We start from the raw sequence: 20,914 nt of genomic DNA, 5'->3' as shown, positions 1-20,914 counted from the left end.
AATCAAATGCAGTAGGTACTTAATTGAATGCAGTTGATACTGAAACGAATGCAGTATGTACTGAATCAAATGCAGCAGGTACTGAGTGAAACAGTAGATAGTGAATTAACTGCAGTGAGTACTGAATAAATAGTAGATACTGAATCGAATGCACTAGGTACTGAATCGAATGCAGGATGTATTGAATCAGTTGGCCCATGTTTTCTAGGCAGAATGAGTGCTCTCTCTCTCTCTCTCTCTCTCTCTCTCTCTCTCACCTGTCAATCATAGCAACACTAACCAGTTGTGAGGTGATGTATAAGAAAGAAGGTGGATTGTGCTTTTCCCTGAGTGTGTCTTATTGCCCTTTGCCCTGGATGGGGGAGATAGAAATTTTCCAAAATTAAGGAGAAACAAGGAGGAAAAACCGCAGACCCACCAGAACCATTCATTTTAATCTTTTGTATGCAATCTGAACATACACAAAATTCTTCAGGACAGAAATGCAGCTGCTTTCGACTTCTCTCCTTCAGAGTTCTCAGTGTCAAGGCTGAACATCAGCACTGTGTGATAATCATGGGCTTCTAAAAAAAAGTTTCCTCAGCCATTTACACACAAAGCATCTCTTTCTATTTATTGACATACACCAATCAGAGAGCTGTTTAGCCCTATGGCTGGGTTTGGCCCTCTGTGTGTTTTTTCTCTTTCCTGCACCGCTCAGATCAGCTCTTATTTAGCTCGTGTTCTGTTTGCCTTGTACCCAAAGGGCAGATCGGTGGACCTGTATTTGGTCTGTGCTGGTTTAAATCCACGTCCTTTCCTCTTCTTCCTCCCCTCAGGCAGAGCTTTCATGGAAACACTGTGTTAAATTGGCATCATGAAGCTGCAGTGCACACATGCACTATTTCTATTTACTGCTGTACCAGGGGCAGATGCACATGCTGCGATCTTCCATTTCCGATTGCATTTGTCTGCTGAAACAAAAAAAGCATGGGATATAAAAACATGCCTGAAACAGCGTGCTCGATTAGCTTGGCTTCCATCTTCCTTTTTTTTTTGCTTCAAATTGAAAAAGCTTGAGAAGGGAACTCACAAACAAGAGTGGGTCAGATCTTTCACTGGGTTTCTGCATGCGGTCAGCACCTTTAAGAGCAGAAGGTGCTTTGATGTTGTTTTGAAGCATCTTTTATTTAATACGTACTTCAGATCATCAGAAACCAGACGGTTCACGCGAGTGGAATCGGGGTTAGATTCGGACGTAGCGCAAAATCCGTGTAATGAAATGCAATCGTAGATGACCCAAATGGACCTGTTTGTACTCGAGTGCTTCTCCTTATGGACAAGCAGCTCCTTCCTTCTCGGTTATCCTCTGCTCAGGCTTGCCAATATTCACTCTCTGAATAATAGACCTGCTGGGAATCTTCGGCAGCTCGCTGCCGGAGGTCGACCTTTATCCCGCTCCATGTGAGTGAACGTTGACGTGGTTTTCCTGGCTCTCGTGCTCAACATCAAATATCGGAAGCAATCCCATCTGACCCAGGGTTATCTTTCACAGACTTACACTGACGGCTTTATGTTAGCGATAACGGCTCAGACCTTGTCAAATTCATGAATCATTATAACTGCACTTAGAATTCTCTCTGAGCTGGAAACACTTGGCATGACACTGTGTATGCATATGGTATAATGAATTATAACATGCATAAAAAATATGCATTATGTATATGTACTATTCAATATACAGAAAAGACCGTTACAGTTTATAACTAGGTTTTATAACGCATTTATACACAGTTAACAGCTTGTATATTACAAAAGGTGTTTATAACACTTTATAACGCTTCATAGGGTTTCCCAGGTTTCTTTGCACTTGGCAACGTTTTCTGTCGTTCGCATATTTTGCGGAGTCTCAAGCAGACACTGTGGCACTCAGTGGGAGGTCTGAACTCAGGAAAGTGGCTGAGATGTTGCAGAGGAGCTCGTATAATCGATGGCTGAGTGATCACACAACAGCTGGAACACTTGTCAGAGGCTCTTTCACAGCTAGTAGTTGTGTATCTTGTGTTTTCGGTTGTTGGTGTGCCATGTTTACATGAAGAAAAATGGATTTGCATTTGGTGCTGAAGAATTGTTTATATTTTTATTGTGAAATGTTTTAAATCTGGGATAAATCACTGCAGTAAAATTAAACCCAAGGGTCGAGCACATAAGGCTTCATTTAATCTTCATAAGCTTTCTATAAATTATACTGAAAGAATAATGAAATTTTCCAAATATCTCCAAATATGTGCTAGGTTTAATTTCTGTAATGCTCTCTGAAATGATGTGACTGTTGATTAAAAGGCAGCGTTTATAATGCTACATGACCCCTACATACAGTTAATTTGCATATTCTGCATATACATAACTAACATAAGCCTTCATATCCAGATAAAACTAAAAACACAACAAAAATACTTCCCCCAACATTCACATTTTGCATCTTCTGAACATTTTGAATAGGATATGTTTAGAGAGCTACATGAAGGCTACATAAGCCCTTAATGGAAACTGATGTGAAGCTACATAAGCATTTATAAAGTTTTATTCTGATAAGGACTAGCTTATCAGATTTTCATGTCAGGTTGATGTAAGTGACCGATTTTGTGTTGACACAAGATTGCATTATGACACAGGCTGAATTACTCTTCATTAGAGCATCATGACACCTGACATTATAGCTCATGGGACTTCTGTTATGGTCATGTGACTGAACCAAAAATATGTACCACTGCCAATCATAGCATTTCACGAAAAAGAAACAGATATTATATAACCAAAGAAGATCAAATATTTATAAACTTGTCATAAGACTGTCACAGGTTTGCCACAGAAAATCATATCTGTCAACTTGACATCATAGTTGAGGTAAACAGTCTCTGAAAGCTGAAACCTGCTGGAATAGATATCATGTTTGGGTTATGTAGATGTCATGTAGCACTATGAACAGCGCCCATGTGATATAAGCTGTCTATGACAGGCTGAGACCTGCTAGAGTAAGGCTTAAACATCATGAAGAGGTTATGTAGGTGTCATTTAGCACTATAAACAGCACCCAAATGATATAAGATGTCTCTGACAGCTGAGACCTGCTGGAATAAGGCTTAGATATTATAAAGAGGTTATGTAGGTGTCATGTAGCACTATGTCAGGATCCAAATGATATATACCGTCTATGATAGCTTAGACCTGCTGGAATAGATATCATGAAGGGGTTATGTAGGTCTCATGTAGCACTTTGACTGCACCCATGTGATATAAGCTATCTATGACAGCTGAGACCTGCTGGAAAAAGGGTTAGATATCATGAAGGGGTTATGTAGGTGTCATGCAGCACTATGTCATGACCCAAATGATATAAGCCATCTATGACAGCTTAGACCTGCTAGAATAGATATCATGATGGGGTTATGTAGGTGTCATGTAGCACTATAAACAGCACCCAAATGATATAAGTTATCTATGATAGCTGAGACCTGTTTTCTTGTTGTTAGTTTGCATGACAGTCTTAAGTAAGGGTTATGTAGCCCTATGAGCACCACCCGTAAGTAAAATGCAACAATGTCAGTCTTACTCTGCAGTCTAGCATAAGTTTCATAACTAGAATTGTGCTAGAAAAGTTGTTTGTATGAAAGAAAAAAGTCCTAGCATGCTATGATTATGATGTTCAAATGCTGAAGGCTTTGGTCTTTTCATCACCTCAGGATACTGAGAAGTATTAATATCACTCATAAATTACACTCTATCTGAGGTTAGAGATTCTCTCACCACCATCTGAGACGATCTGGTTTGCTTTTGCCAAACTGGAGCTGGAAATTAATAAATGTTTATATCCTCCATTATGGGCATTTTCTATAGCTGATCATTAAGACATGTCATTTGTAAGAACTATAATGGCAGAGGTTCAGAACATTTTCTTCTTTTTGTAATTTGATGGAGGATTTCTTTGCACAAAGAGACAGAGAGAGAGAGAGAGAGAGAGAGAGAGAGACTTTAATAGAAAATCCAAACGAAATCATGATCCAAAGTCGTTGAGAATAATCCAAAGAACAAATGGAAAAAAACTGGGAAATACTCAGATACAGCATCGGGAGAACAACAAGGATCAGAATTTACTTTAGACAATTGGGACTTGTATGAATTCTGAGGAATGAGGAATTAGAGAGTCTGTGCTGGTGTGGAGGAGTAGAGTCCTGACTTTATGTTAAACATGGCATTAGTATTATTATTAGATCATTCATTCACTCTTCTTCAGAAACTGATTTATCCTCATCAGGGTTGCAGACCCTCCTGGGAATGTCAGGTGTGAGACCGGAAAACACCCGTGATGGGATGCCAGTCCAATACAAGGCACCTTGTACACACTCACTCATATCCAGAGCCAATGTAAAGTAGCTAATCTACTTGTAGGAGAAAACCTGAGAACCCTGAGGAAACCTGGGACTTGCAAAGGATTGAACCGTAGTCCCTAGAATAGTGAGGTTTGAGGTAGCAACTCGTGCTTGATAGATAAAGGATATTTTTTTATCTCTATCTAGGTCATATATATAAGGCTTGGATTCTGACAGCTCTTACTTCTTCCAAGCTTGAACCGCTTTCGTCACTCCATCATTATCCTTTAACCAAATTCTGTCTATTCACTTGTACAGGAAGTTCATGGATTGGGTAACACCAGAATCTGGGCATCCTGTTGAAAGCCGGTTTCCTGTTGAAAGTGGCATGAGAAAAAAATTGGCCTGCTTTCCTGTATAAAACTCTGGAGCTGTCATATTCCAGTGTCTACACGCCATCCAGTCCTCACCCAAGCACTTGTCAAGTCCTGCAGCACTGTCACTCAGAATTAGCTCTTCCTCTGACAGGCAACAGGACAATGCAGAACTTGATCGATAGCCAGCCGTTACGGATCTCAACCCCAGCTTTGCTAAACGAGAAGGGCAAGACCGAGGAAACACGCGTTTCCTTCAATCTTCAGGTTTATCAAAGCTCAGCCATGGCTTACGCCAATCCTGATTAATGAAGTCACACCATGTGAGGTGCACCAACCATGGAAAGGCTGAGGATGAAATTCTGAACTGCAGACAATCTTCTTGTGTAGGCTCAGCATTTACAGTTCCGTGGTTGAGCTCAGCACCAACATAAACAGTTGTCTCTCGACACCACAAACAAACTGAGCGTAATTCTTGAATAGCTTGACAGCTCCTCCGAAGCCCATTCTCAGCCGTAGACCCATGAGACCCCTTGTCATGCGGCCCACTCGCTGCTTAGCGGGATCTGTAGGAAGCCGGTGTACTTGATATGCCAATGGGGAAGTGGCAAGCAACAAAACAGTGCTGCAAAGGGAGAAAAAAATAGCAGTGCTGGCTTCAGTGCAAGCTCAGGGTTTGATTTCAATCTTCAATTACAGGAGCTGCTGCATCTGTGAAGTCTGCACAGTCGCAGGGCCGTGTCTCTCCTCGTTTTTGCAGACCACTGCTTTCTGTCGCTTTCAGTAATCACTGTCTGATACTCTTCCGATCACACAGTGGGAGAGTCCAGAGACTTGAAAGCAAAAAAAATCCCTTTGTTGTTTGTGAAACGGTTTTGTGAAGCTTGGCTTGGCTCTGGCTTGCTTGAGCAGAGATTTGCTGCAGGAAAGCTAACACATTTCGCAGAGCCATTAAACTCCCAGTGAAGCCCAGATTGAGACAGGAAGGACGGACGGACATCTCGCGGATCAGCGGCTCTACGCTGGTGTGGTCCGTCCTGCCAGATGTCACGTCAGAGGCGTGGATCTGTTATGGATAACGAAGGCTTATCAGAGTTTCTGGAGACTTTGATCCAGTCTGACTGTGATGGTGGGAATCTTTAGTGTCACAGAGACATCATGTTTACCTCAGCTTCGGATTTGGATCCATTTTTGACATCCGTTTTGATCAGGGTTCCCGTCTGTATCCTAAATGCTGGTGTTCTTGCTATAAGAGCCTTTGGGAAATCCTATGAAGGAAATTTTGCCTGGATTTGGATCACGTATTTAAACATTGTGTTCTGAAGCGAACGTCATCACTTTGCATCACCTGACTGATCAGATTGTGATTCATTTGATTTCTTATGCAAATTTACATTGTGACTTTTTCTAACAAATCACTAAAAGTGACTCTAGTTCCAATATCAGGCATAAAAGGAGCACAACCAGATGGAAAGTGAAAAATGATTGCAACACATTACATCATTATTTAGGGTTGTTTGTTTTGTTTTATCTTTCATGTCCAAAATGACTTAAAATCCTTTAAAAATGTAATGAAGTGCTAACTGATATCCATGACATAAAGATTTTACACAATAACTTCCAAAAAATACGAATGATTTCTTCATCAAAAACTCAGCACAGCTGAGACAATCGCGCCATACAGGACGTCGAACCTTAGCGAGGTTCATAAACTCTGTGCATTCTAGGATTAGCAGATATGAACAATCTGTGAATATGTTGTGTTGAAATGAAACTCAAAAGCAAATGAAACTAAAGGGCAAAAAACGCCATGTTGCTAGCTCACGCTAAGCAAATATAAGCCTGAAAGACTCCACGCTGTCACTGTGCTGGAAATAATAAAGCTAATAAAGCTAATGCTTTGGATATGTGACTAAAAAAAAACAACGCGAGGCTGTCGGGAATGTCAACGTTTTTTTTACTGGGAAACGTTGATAAATTGCTAGGAATGACACTGTAATTACATGTAGCATCAAGCGCTAACTGTTGTGACATATTGATAAACATCCACACTGAGTGAAATCAGAGCTGCAGAAAATATTAAGTATTAAACACCACAAGAGAATAGCAAAAGATTTCTATGGTTTTTGAGGCTCATTTGAAGGCAGGATGTTTATTTAAAATTCTTTTGTTTTTTTGCAAGACTTCCTTTTTTTTCTCTGCTCTATTTTCTTTCCACATTTTTTTATTTATTTAATTACTTTGTGGATTTATGGACTCGTGCTATAGATTCTTTATCTCCTGCCTTTAACTTTCACAGTCTGTGATTATTATTGCCTCGCTACGAGGCGAGATCTCTAACGGGTTTTTGCTCTCACTGTTTCGACCTGCTAGTCATAACATTTGTGAAGCCATGTGCTTCCTCATGAAGGCAGAACAGGGGGTCATACCCTGGTGCTAATGAGGCTTGGAATGAACAGATGAATGAAACCACAAGGAAAAAAATAAACAGGGCTGAGGAGGAGGAGGAGGAGGATGATGTGTATGTTGTGTAATTATTTTGCTCAGTTGTTTTTCATTATCTCTGGGTTTGCGGATGACAAAAAGATCAGCGGTCACTGATTTGACACTGAAATCTGTAAGATATTTGTGTTCCTGCTGATGTCTGTCTCAGCGAGACAGATGTGAACTTCTTTGTATTTTTGATTATTTATTGATTATTCCACTTAAGGTTTTTGAGATTGGTAAACACACAATAATCGAATAAGCAAAGAGATTAATATATAATTCATTTTACATCGGCCATTTTAAGCAATTGGGCTATAATTGTTGAAAGGCTGGCTTGAAACTTCAGTACTGTTTTGGTTTGGTGTTTTTTGCTCACATAGAAATGGAGATGTATTAATTATAAATACATATGATTATTTTGGTTTCTACATTTATTTACTTCCTTTAGGATTCCTCAAAGGGGTTTGTTTTGTGGACAAAAAATGCTTGATTTTTTTTATTTTTTTTAATTAATTAATTAATTTATTTATTTATTTATTTATAATAATAATAATAATAATAATAATAATAATAATAATAATAATAATAATAATAATTATTATTATTATTATTATTATTATTACTTTATTTATTTATTTATTTATTTATTCATTCATTCATTCATTCATTCATTCATTCATTCATTTATTTATTTATTTTGTGGAAAACTGTGAGAATTAGTGAAATGACAAACTCAGGATTCTTCCTTTAAACTCCTAGCAATGAGACTCGTTTTTACGTAGTGGCTTACTATACAATCTGTATTCATGTTTCACCTGAATGGAAGAGGCTGAATGAGTGTTGCGGTGACGTCACGTGACACATCTCGGGTCAAATCTGTGAAAAATTGGAAGCTTCTCCGAATATCCTGTGTTTATTTCTGTAATCACCAAATCCTGGGGAAGGGAAGTAGGAGGGAAGTATGCTCTTGTATCAAAGAACATTCCGGTTGTTTTCCTTTCGCACTTTCATAATGCGACTTTAATTTCCATAGAAACCCCATACTTATCCCTGTGCAACATGTTAGGATGAAAAGAAAAAAAACAACAAATGAGCTTGTCATCACAAAAATTCCCTCTTAGCAATTAAGCTCCTTCTCCACGATCGTGTCGTCTGCTCCAGACATTTTGTTCTGCAGTCGGAATTTCAGCCGCATTTCGGCTGCCAGTCTTCCACGGCATCAGGTAATGAGCTATAATTAAAGTGTGACTAATTTCAGCCCATTACTCGCTCAGCATTCGCATTAGACGACTGTGCTGAGAATATAAAGGAGCGGCGCTAAGACACCCACATTCCACTTTGTTTTATTAACACAGCTCAAGTTCGACATCAAGGGCACCAAAGATCAGATAAAAGAATGGACGGAGATGTAAATTATATAAATTATCTGATATCAAATGCTAAATAAAAGCGTTTTTTATTTCTTGCTTATGACTGTTGTTTTCAATTTTACTATAGTAGTTTTGTTAGCATGTGTGTATAACACGTTTAAACCCTATGACCATTGTAAATTTTTACCAAAAGCTAAAAAGTCCCCTGGTTTGCACTAATTTCTCTAGTGACAAAAAACATTTATAGCCATTGGTTTAACAATAGATTTTTTTCTCTCTTTTCTCTAATAACATTGTACTGTGTTCATAGTGCTACATAAAGCCTTCATAAGCCTATAAAAACAACCTACCCAGACATTTATAGAGGCTTATTCAACCAGGTGCCCCTCGACTGTCATTAAGACTGCGTTCAAGTCTGCTTGACATCACATGGCGCTGTTGACATAAGGTTGTGTTATAACACATTCCAGGTTGACATAAGAGCATCATGGCATCAAAATGTGTGTGGTTCAGAGTATTCGTGGTGTGTCAGTCATGTGATGGTAACTGTGATGTATAATAGGTATCACAACCAAAGTCTCACTTATTTACTCAGAGAAAAACTGTTATTACACTGTAATGACATGTTATAAAATGCTTATAAACATTTAAATTGACCTCACAGTGTCATAGGTCTTTACTCATTCTGCCAGTTATATTGTTCTATCATTGTTGATAAATGAGAATGAGATGCTGTTCAGGTGTATACACCTATTGGAAGAAGTCATTACACTGGTTTATAATGCTTTATCGACAGTTGACATTAAGGGTTTATGTGGGTTTTTTGCAGCCTTATGAAAACCCCCTTAACAAAAATTGTGTTTTCATATAAATAAAAGTTTTAAAAATGTCTGGTAACTTTCTTTGCAATGTTGTTCAATGTCAGTCAGCCACTGTAATGTCATAGCAGAAGCTTATGTCAACTATATGTCACTTGACTTGTTTCATGGTGTTATGTCAGTTTGACATCAAAATGGACCAAAGTAGTCTTTATGACAGCTGATTTCTGATGGATTAAGGTTGTATAAAGGTTTATATTGGTTAACATCGGTTCGAGTGAAGGGCTTGTGTAGGTGTTATGTAGCCTTATGAACACTGCTGTGAGTTACAGATTACACAAATTACTGGAAAAGGAGAATTGTGGTGACTTGACAGTGTTCATGTCTTGTTTATACTCTGTGTGTGTACAGGACACACTTCCACTGAGATGGAGGAAAGCCAGAGATCTTTTTATATTTGTCTGTGAATATTGTTCATAACTGGGATGCTTGTGTTTTTTCCCGTTTCTCTTCAGGTCCTTGGGGAAGGTGTATGGGCAGTGAGTGTGGCCCGGGTGGCAGTCAGAGCCGGGCCGTGTGGTGTGCCCATGTGGAGGGCTGGACCACGCTTCCCACCAACTGCCAGCAGTCATCACGCCCGGCTAACCAGCAGAGCTGCTTCCGAGTGTGTGACTGGCACCGCGATCTGTACGAATGGCAGCTTGGCTCCTGGAACCGGTGCTTGCATGTAGCACAGCACTCAGGAGGCAGCGGGCACTGTTTACACGCCGAAGCGGGAATCCAGAAGCGGGAGGTGAGCTGCGTGCTGAGAGCCGACTCTTCTCCAGCCGACAATTCCATCTGCGAGTACTTTGAGCCGAGGCCACGGCTGGAGCAGGCCTGTCTGATTCCCTGCCCGAGGGACTGCGTGGTGTCGCAATTCAGCCCGTGGACTTCCTGCTCCAAGACGTGCGGTGTGGGACTACAGAATCGTGCCCGCTCCGTCCTGGCACCGCCGCTGTTCGGAGGCATGCCATGTCCTAACCTTACCGAATTCCGGACATGCACACCGAGGCACTGTGAGGGAAGGGAAATGGTCTTTAACTTGCGATTGGGCTCCTGGAGCGATTGTCGCCCGCTTCCTGCGCCACCGCCACCACCGCTGTCATCGACTTCCATCTCACCGCCTCGTGTAACGCGGCAAGCTCGACGCAGGAAAGGTAAAGAACGGCAGGGTGCGAGGGATCCAGAGACACGCGAACTCATCAAGAACAAACGCAACCGCAACAAATTGAACCGGCCGGACAGCAGCCTGTGGGGCATTGAGATGGGATACCAGGCGCGACAGGTCGTCTGTGTACACCGCAACGGCAGCACCGTGCCTCTCAGGTTAGAAAGAAACCTAACTAACACCGGCTTTCTTTCATTACAGTGCAGTCAGACAGTGAGGACATGTTTCACACCTGAGGCTTCTTTCTTTGGCTTTGTACTGGAGAGAACCCAAAATTAGAACCCAAAGTCTTGTCCAGTGGAAATGCTGGGACGTTACGGAGCGGCCTATTCTCTATAGACCCAATTTAAATTCATGACTCCTCACTCCAGTGCAAAGATCTCAGCCCCAGTCACGATGTATTGTCTAGTTCCTCACTAATGCTCCTGCTAATCATCCTGTAGTGAAAGGTTCATTCCAGAGACGACGTTAAGGTGAAATACAGCAGTGTGGTTCTTTCTCTCTGCTGGTTTACAGTAGATACAGTCAGCGATCATGTTGCTTTGAAGCGGAACTTAAAGCCCGGTAACATTGTAGTGAACTGCAGAATTAATGACCATTCAATTATTCTGTAGCTCCAGGTTTATTTTTCTCATCTAGCACAAGCACACTGCGCTGTTTAACGATCTCATTCTGTCCGGTGACAGAGGAAAATCCCAAAGCAGCAATTTATTCAGATCTACACTTCAGCTTTTTTGGGGCTGAGAGAAGCTTCAGCATCTGTGGGTTCCTCTGTTTATTTTCCCTCACCTCTGTCATGGAGGATGACAGGCAGGGAACAACTGTCTTTCTCTTTCTCCCTCTTTCTCGTTTTCAAGCATGTCAAAGCCATGTATCTCTCTTTCCCGCTGTATCACTCTTTCTGTCAATCTCTCTCTCTTTTTCTCTCTCTCTTACTGTCTTTCCCCTCTCTCCCTCTATCTCTTGTTTTCTAGCAGGACGTCAAAGCCATGCATATCTCTCTCTCTCTCTCTCTCTCTCTCTCTTCTTTTCAAGTATGACGTCAAAGCCAGGTATCCCTCTCTCTCTCTGTTTTTCCCCCCTCTCCCTCTATCTCTTGTTTTCTAGCAGGACATCAAAACCATGCCTCTCTCTCTCTCTCTCTCTCTCTCGCTCTCTCTCTCACTCTCTCTCTGTCTCTCGTTTTCAAGCAGGGTGTCAAAGCCATGTATCCCCCCCCCCCGTTTCTCCCCTCTCACCCCCCCTTCCTTGTTTTCTACCATGATGTCAAAGCCATGCATCACACTTTCTTTCTCTCTCTCCCCCCTCCTCTCTTTCGCTCTCTCTCTGTTTTTCGAGCAGGTTGTCAAAGCTACACATCACACTCTCTCTCTCTCTCTCTCTCTCTCTCTTTCTCTGATGCCTATTTTCTGCCACACTGATGACATCTCTATACACACTCTCTACGCTCTTTCAAGGCATGGATGAGATCGCAGGTCAGCTGTTCTAGAAAAGAATTGGCCGTGTTTGCTTGTCGTCTCTTACAGTTTGGCGCTCTCGATAAGACACAGAGGGAAATAAAGCTGATTTGTGTTTGTGGTGATGTATCATTTTAATGAGCTTTACACAATATTACGCTGCTACGATATCAGGTGATGTTTATGGGCGGAAAAACAAAATCACACAAGACTTAAGCTAACTTAACATATTTAATTACGTTACTGATGATTTCCGCGCTGACGTGTCGTTACTGTGCCGAAATCACAAGCAAATGCGACACAAAAACCGAACAGTGCAACAACCATCATGCAGCCGAACACCTTTTAGACGACGTCGCCGATTTTCCAACTCATACAAAACACGGCGGCTTCGTCCGTCTGCGCGGTGACAGGAATACGGTATTTTTAAAAGGAACCATAGAAATGACTCGCGCCTCCCCGATGCATAAATATTCATCTTTAAGTTGTTTATTTCTGCCTCTGAAATATTCATACTTGTTTTTACTCTCAAAACTGGAACAAACTTTCCTCTGAAGCCATCGGCTCCACGGCTCTCGCCAAGATTCCTCCAAACGTTTCGGCTTGCATTTCTTTTGATCAGATTATTTATTTATTTATTTTTTTAGACAGAAATCCGGCTCCGAATTGAGCGCTTTCTTAAGCGCTGTGTGGCACAAGTGACAGCTAAATGCACGAATGCTAAATGAGGCTACAGTGCATTAAACGCAGTCTGTAATTAACTCTAATGGCCCGGCAGCCGCTTCGCCTCTGGATTACAGAGACAGAGAAAAAAAACGTAAAACACTGCAATTTTATAGAAAATTATCGGTTTCTCAATCTTTAGAAGCGTCGTGATTATCGGTAATTCTACAAACACGTCTGATTACTTCTGCTTGGAGCGGCATACTGATTAATGCTAAGCGCTAACTGATAACTAGCAGATGATTGGCTGAGGAAATCAGGTAAAGGAAATTTTAGATCCACAGAAATCCTTGTAACAGATTTTGTCTCGAGTGCAAAGTCAAACTATTTTGGAACGATGTAATTGTTTTAATATATAAGTGGAAACTCAAAAAGAAAGTAACAAACCACTAGTCTGTGAGTTCATCTATGCGGAAGAGGGCAGAGTTCCCAGGACTTTATGTGTACAAGAGGTAACACTTGTTATACCCGGTGCCACGCTATTTTGCAAGCATTATGCTACCTTATGTACATCCTGAGTAACATCCACTAGATGGCGCTTTATATTTCAAGCACAGTGACATCACAGAATACAGGATAGTGGTGGCTCAAGCAGTTAAGATTCTTGGTTGTTGATCGGAGGATCAGGGTTCAAGCCTCAGCCCTGCTATGCTAGGAACAGCTCTATGGGGTACTTTGACCCCAACTTTTCCCCTCTGGGGGGAAAAATTCACTATGCTGTAACATATATGTGATGAATAAAGGATTCCATTCTATTCTAAACACACTCACAGGACCTTCTGCCACCTGTGTGATTGCTATCATGAGCTGCTTCTTATTGAATCAAAAACCCCTCACCTTACGATCCAGTACATTTTTGTATAAGTATAAATATATAAAGTATTTATTTGGTCTAAAAGCTGGTCTTTTGTCAGATTTAAGGCTGCATGAAAGATTTTTATAACTCTAATTGGAGAACTGGTCAGGATTATGTTTATGACATTTAGTAGACACCCTTATCCTTGTCTCATTTATACAACAACCTTCTGATAAATAGTCCAACATCTTAACCAGTGGACACTCATTACTATAAGTATAATGATAGTATGTACTAAATAGTGGTCTAGAATAGTACATGGTGTAAGCATGTGATTTAAGATACAGCCATTTGGAATACACAGAATACGTTGTGCTAATTTCTGAGAAAATAGTTAGGGTTAAGGTAGTTAGGGTTAGGTCACCTAGCCAGAGCTTCAGACTGATGGCAGAAGGTCTGGACTCCATAGCAGCTTTACTTGGCCAGGAGCCGCCTGAAGGGTTTGACTGACATGTAAAGCAACCAATCAGAGTTAGTTTTGTTCAGCGTCATGTTAAGGGGTGAAAATGTAAAGTCCTTACCAAAACAGACTGGCGTACAACCATAGATCACTCATTTAAGGAAGATCCTGTTTATGGATGTAAACACAACGGCTTCCTTTTTTCCATGAGGGAAGTAGCCAGTCAGTCAATCTAGCCAATCAGGTGACGACTTCTACACTTCTAAAGTGTTTTCAGTTTTGTGTGCCACATGCCTCAGGTTGGTGGGTGTAATGTTTGAGTCAGACACTCCGGTTTGGGATAACAACCACCATAGGATATTGCGGCAGCCATCTTTTCTCTGCATACTCTACAAGTAGTGAAAAGCAAACCTAACTGATCCTAGAGCCTCGACCCTTGACTCTTGACCCCCTGTCTGAGTGGTACCTGGTGTTGGTCTTGGAGACCTGGCTGAGGATGTGAGTCACTTATCCAGATGTTTGCAAGCTGTGAGTTTTATCTAACTGCATGTATTCGAGCACATCTGTCCATAATAGTCAGAATTTTATCTTTTTAAATAAAAATCTGTGAGAGTCAAATTTTGTCTTCGTGATTCGGAGAAAGCTTGAGTGTGATGAAGAATCCTTGCACTTCTCCCACTGTATTGGTTTGTGTGTGTGTGTGTGTGTGTTGATATAGTCAGTGCCCCCACTGGAGTCTCCCAGACCTTCACCGCCCATGCCTGATGCCTAAAGACTGTGTGGTGGGTGAGTGGGCAGAGTGGACGCCCTGCTCCAAGACTTGTGCCGACCCAGAAGCCCCGACAGGCATCCGGACCCGCAGCAGAGTGATCCAGCAGCTCCCGGTGGGAGGAGGATCCCAGTGTCTGCAGCTGGAGGAACAGCAGCTGTGCGAGCCAGTGGGAGACGGTGTCCCACCTTGTGCCATGTGAGCATCCAGTATGAAGCCTGACACTAACTATAGCAGAATATACAAACAAAATAAAACCCAGATGGTGTGATTAGACTTGTGAGTAACACTTCAATCCATGTTCATAAAGGCTGTTCCACCAGTCATAACCAATCACAAAGAGTTTTTTTCAAGTAGACATACATTTGACTTTCATGACATAAGGTGACATAACATTTTATGACACTTTTTGCTCTCTGACGTTAGAATGTCATAAGGGCTGACATTACAGCTCTCAAATAAATCAGCTTGATTTTAATAAAATAGACGCTTCAGGGTTCTTGAAGTCTTGTTTCCATGGCGACACTCTCAAAGCATGAAGTGGATAAACAGTACACAAGACGATGTTCTGATACGTTCTGAACAAAACACTTCTAGAAGTAAACCGCTCGATGTTTAATATCGAGTGCTACATCTGATTATCATCTGATCTGGCAGTCATATGATGAACTTGCAGACCCTATGCTAGCTGTTATCCACTTAATCAATATTTAATGATGTTATACACCGATCAGGCATAACATTATGAGCAGTGCCAGGTGAAGTGAATAAGACTGATGATCTCCTCATCATGGCCCCTGTTAGTGGGTGGGATATATTAGGCAGCAAGTGAACATCTTGTCCTCAAAGTTGATGTGTTAGAAGCAGGAAAAATGGACAAACGTAAGGATTTGAGCGAGTTTGACAAAGGGTCAATTTGTGATGGCTAGACCACTGGATCAGAGCATCTCCAAAACTGCAGCTCTTGTGGGGTGTTCCCGGTCTGCAGTGGTCAGTATCTATCAAAAGTGGTCCAAGGAAGGAACAGTGAAGAATTGGTGACAGGGTCATGGGCAGCCAAGGCTCATTGATGCACATTGGGAGCAAAGGCTGACCCATGTGATCCAACAGACGAGCTACTGTTGCTCAGACTGCTGAAGAAGTTGGTTGGTTGCTGGTTCTGATAGAAATGGGTCAGAATACACAGTGCATGACAAGTCAGGGCTGTTTTTACAGCAGCACCAACACAATATTAGACAGGTGGTCAGTCATTTTATGCCTGGTCAGTGTAAATGCTAGTCTGTGAAATAAATGTTAGTAACCGGTTTGACCTCACATGACCTCATCAGCTACACCTGGAGGACGACGGAGTGGGCAGAGTGTCGCGTGGACATGTTGCTCAGCCAGCAGGACAGACGACGGTCCAATCAGACGGGGTTATGTGGAGGCGGTATGCAGACCAGGGAGGTGTACTGCATCCGAGCTAACACCGACCCGATCTCTGACCCGAGCACCAGCCAAGACAAACCAGGTACAAACAAATCCAACACCTGATTTAAACAGTGCTGATGAAAATGTCACCAAAATTTAAAGATTTATGGTCTGAACTCTTCAAGCTAAGTATATATTCCATTTTTCTTTTCAAATAGGAATGCATATTTTTTCCATTTTTTTATAGAAACTCACATTATACATTCTCCTACAGACTGCCTCAGCATTTTTAAACCACAGCTATAAAGACATCCTTCATTTTTCCGTCTTTTTCTTCACTCCATCACTGTCTCCGTCTCTCCCTCTCTGACTCTGTCTTTTGCACCTGCTTTCATAATAACTTCACCTCTACACCTCCTCCAGTTTTTTACTTCCTTTGCCTTTTTTCATGCTTCTTTCATTTTTTTTCCTCTCCCGTGCTCAGACACCTATCAGCAGACGCACACGCCCGAGCCGAGGTTTCTTTAAAGCGCTGTGAAGGAAAGAGCTGCAGCAGAGATTGCTCTTAAAGACACCATCATCTGCTCATGCTGGGTTCAAAGGCAGGCGGTGGGTCGCGTCCTAATCGACATGGTACAGGGGCCCTATCCGGTTATCAGGGTGATCTGAACAGAGCAGGAAGCAGGGAGGTTGTGAAGACAGGAAGTCAATCTGTGCTGTTTGAACTGTGTTGTGTAGGTTGCATCAGAAACCTGAGTGGAGAAACAGAGACCTGACTTAGGCGTGTAAACAACGCCTGCTTTGCTTCTGATTTCGTTACACTTCATCAAACCCAGTGTGGGCGGAGCTTAATATTGTAAGCGTCATCAGTCGGTCGGCCGAATGTCTAGATTGCTCTTTATTTCTGAATCAGAATTTATTTGTGTCATCCACCAAGTAGTTTACAGAATGGTTGCCACAGAACCACATGACATTTTCCATAGACAAAAGTATTGGCACCCATTTAGCCTTATTTACCAACAATCTTGCTTGATATTTCGTCCTGTTTTGTTGACTAGCAGCAGCATGACAGGACACCAGCCCGTCCACTTCATCTTCAGGTTCTCGATGTTTATTTGCGTGCTTTAAGTATTTCAGGAGTATATAAGGGTAAAATTTTGGAAAGTCTTCAGTAGATCGATTTACATTTAAACAGCAAAAACCACAGTAAACACTTAAAATACCAAAGAAATATTTTGTTCCCTGACCTTCACCACAGGTTCCATAGTGTAGTGGTCATTATGTCTGCTTTACAAGCAGAAGGTCCTGGATTCAATCCCCAGTGGAGCCATTTGTTTAGGGGCTATTACTGGGTTGTTGATCAGAGGCTCGGGGTTCAAGCTCCACTGGTCTGCAATTGAGCAAGACCTTTAACCTTCTCTGCTCTAGGGGAGCTGTATCATAGCTGCCCCTGCACTCTGACCCCAACTTCCTCAGCTGGGAAATGCGAAGAAAAGAATTCCACTTTGCTGTAATGTATGTGTGGCTATAATAAAGGCTTCATGCCATGCCCTCAGTTCAATTTACCGGTGTAGATATAAATTTGTTAATGTGCATCATGGGAATGTGCGAGTCACACTGTAGAAATCAGCATTCTGTTTATGATGAATCCAGACTCTTAGCCCAATTTCTAAGACCAGTTCTAACCATTCATTACAGAATGACAATGAACTCATAACACACAGTTAATTACCTTCAGAGCTTCACTATGGTGACAAAACCCCCCACACACTCCTTCTGTCACTGTCATATCTGACATCCTGAACATTTTTTCACTTCCCCCTGCTTTTTTTCCCCCTGCTTCCTTCATTTTTTTCCCCTTTCAGTGCTTACATGATTGTACTAGATCTGTTTAACTGCTTTCAAACGACACCAGCCTTGAGCTGCTATGATCTATAGAGGTTGAGGTTGTGAAACTCTGGCATTTTAACCACCTTTGGAGCTCTGTTTTTGTTTAATCCATTTTTCATGGATCAGAGAATTTTGAGAAAATTTATTTATTTATTTATTTATTTATTTATTTATTTATTTATTTATTTATTTATAACATATGTTGACCCTGTAGTACAAGTTGTTAACAATTTTAATTTATTATTTAATTTTTCAATTTTTGATTAATTCAGTTTTATTCAGACAGAAATACACATTGTTTATAATTCAGAAATGTAAGGGAGTTATTTTTTAATCACACTTGTTCTTCAAATTTTGTTAAATATAATTTAAGAATCAGATTCAATCATGATTCGAATTGCATAATGACCAGAGTATACTAATGCACACTTACTGGCCCTCCAAAACAATCTAGATAAGACAAATACATTTAAAAGGTTAACATCATATAACTTCATGCCTGTTTTTTTTTTTTGTAACAAAGAAAACCAGTCTTTCCATCACTAATCATGCAACGACTTCCTCATGGGAAATGAAATAGGTAACTGACCAAAATGTGGCTAGTTCTGGATTTATGTTTGCGTGCTGCACCGTATGGTCCAGTGGAGAGGAATGATTGCGGTACACTAAGCAATCAGCAGTCTGGCGGTGTTCGTATAATGGCATCTCACACAGAGCAGTTTTCTCCCAGCTAACGGTGCCTTGCTGTAATTCCTGAAAGTACTCAAAATGTCATTTTCCCATCGTTTCTGACAAACACATCACCCTGGCTTGCTCAGACGCATCTACATAACAATTTGTTTGCATGTCAGCTGTGTGAGAAGCTGCAATAAATATACAGTGGCATGCAAGTCTTCTGGCTTTGTAGATTTCTTGAAGAAAACGAAAATATTCTTTGACAGATTCTTAAAGGATTCATTTGATCCTTGAGAAGTTGTAGAAATGATAAAATATATGTTGTGGTTAAGGTGTCGGACTACTGACTGGAAGCTTGTGAGTTTAAATCCCAGATCCACTGCTGGGCCCCTGAGCAAGGCCCTTAAACCTCACTTGTATAAAATGTGATCAATTGTGTGATCTAACCCTCGATCATCTGCATCGCAGAGAATCAGACTCATACTCAGGATCGTTGCTTTATTAACATAAAACTAACGCAACAACACGACTCAACCATGATACAAAACAAATGAAACGGATACCTGGAATCACACCGTATCGAACGTACACAAAACAATGACTGACAGATGGATGGTATATATATATATATATATATATATATATATATATATATATATATATATATATATATATATATATATATATATATATATATATATATATATATAGGACAAAACATTAGGGCAAACAGGGAACAGGAGGAAGGGCGTGGCATAACAGACGTGAGGAATACAAAAGCAAAAAGCAGGCTATGGTGAAACTCCCGGGCAGCATGGTGGTTAGCACTGTTGCCTCACAGCAAGAAGGTCCTGGGTTCAAACAGGCAGGGGCCTTTCTCTGTGGAGTTTGCGTGGGTTTACTCCGGGTACTCTGGTTTCCTCACACACTCCAAAAACATGTACATTAGGTTGATTGGTAATTCTAAATTGCCAATAAGGGTGAGTGTGTGTGGTTGTCTGTCTATATGTGTGGCCCTGTGATGGACTGGTGACCTGTCCAGGGTGTACCCCTGCCTTTCGCCCAATGTGTGCTGGGATAGGCTCCAGCAGACCCTAATTAGGAATAAAGCGAGTATAGAAAATGGATGGATGGGTAAAACTCCCTCTGGTGGTCTGGCAGGGAACTGTTCCGGTAGCTCCTGACAGTCGTGAACTGTAACCAACAATAACTATTAAGCAACATGTTAATTCTAATCATTATGCATTTACACACTTGTGGTGAAAAAAAAAAACACACATAGTGAATAATTCTTTGTTTGTGGTGTTATGTAACATGGCAGCCATTTTAGTGCACTATAACCATATTTCTTTGTTTTTTTAAGTGGAAGGCGTGGATTTACATTTACATTTCTGGCATACGCCCTTATCCAGAGCAACTTTATCACATTTTACACAAACAAGCAAATAAAGGAGAGTTACGGGCCTTGCTCAGGGGCCTAGCAGTGGCAGCGTTGGCGGACCTGATTTGAACTTACAACCTTCCGATCAATAGTCCGACACCTTAACCACTAAGCTACCAAACCCCCCTGAGTGTATTGATATTATAGAAATGAATGTGTTAGAATGAACGCATTAATATGATATAAATGATTTGCAGAAATAAATCAACAGCTTCTGACCAATCAGACTGGAGCGTTTTCGGACCACACACTTTATTGTTTTGGTGAAGTCACAGCAAAACTGCATAATGCTTCTCGCAGCGCTAAATCTACGCCATGACTCCGTTTTGCATAATGTTCTTCGCATATTCTGAATAAATTGAATCAATTCTGTATTTGTTTGTCAAAAACAGCGCGATAGAAAACTCCAGAGTTTTGTGCTTTACTGTAGATATAATGAGTTCTCTACGGACTGATGCCGCTGTGTGGAAAATGTTCAGGATGTCAGATATGACAGTGACAGACGGAGTGTGTGGGCTTTTTGTCACTGTAGTGAAGCTCTGAAGGTAATTAACCGTGTGTTATGAGTTCATGCTGTAATGAATGGTTATAACTGGTCTTAGAAATTGGGCTAAGTGTCTGGACTGGATTCGGATTGAAGGAAAACGTCTAATAATGGAAATTCATCAGATCACTTTTTATGAAT

The 20,914-nt window shown here is 41.1% G+C and overlaps 1 protein-coding gene and 1 non-coding gene across 2 annotated transcripts in view; both read left to right on the top strand.

The window, feature by feature from the left end:
• Window positions 1-20,914, top strand: part of thsd7ab (thrombospondin, type I, domain containing 7Ab) — a 125,054-nt gene that overhangs the window by 40,047 nt on the left and 64,093 nt on the right. The window contains exons 2-4 of the mRNA XM_058377051.1: window positions 9,914-10,766; window positions 14,763-15,011; window positions 16,142-16,323. Coding sequence (XP_058233034.1) covers window positions 9,914-10,766; window positions 14,763-15,011; window positions 16,142-16,323 — 1,284 coding nt within the window. The remainder of the gene's footprint in view (window positions 1-9,913; window positions 10,767-14,762; window positions 15,012-16,141; window positions 16,324-20,914) is intronic.
• trnav-uac (transfer RNA valine (anticodon UAC)) lies at window positions 17,481-17,553 on the top strand. The gene has a single exon. It is a non-coding gene; the product is annotated as a tRNA-Val (tRNA).

This window comes from Hemibagrus wyckioides, linkage group LG23 (genome assembly GCF_019097595.1).
Source record: "Hemibagrus wyckioides isolate EC202008001 linkage group LG23, SWU_Hwy_1.0, whole genome shotgun sequence".
NCBI lineage: Eukaryota > Metazoa > Chordata > Actinopteri > Siluriformes > Bagridae > Hemibagrus > Hemibagrus wyckioides.
The sequence above is the reverse complement of the archived record's forward strand: the minus strand, read 5'-3'. Positions and strand labels throughout refer to the sequence as shown.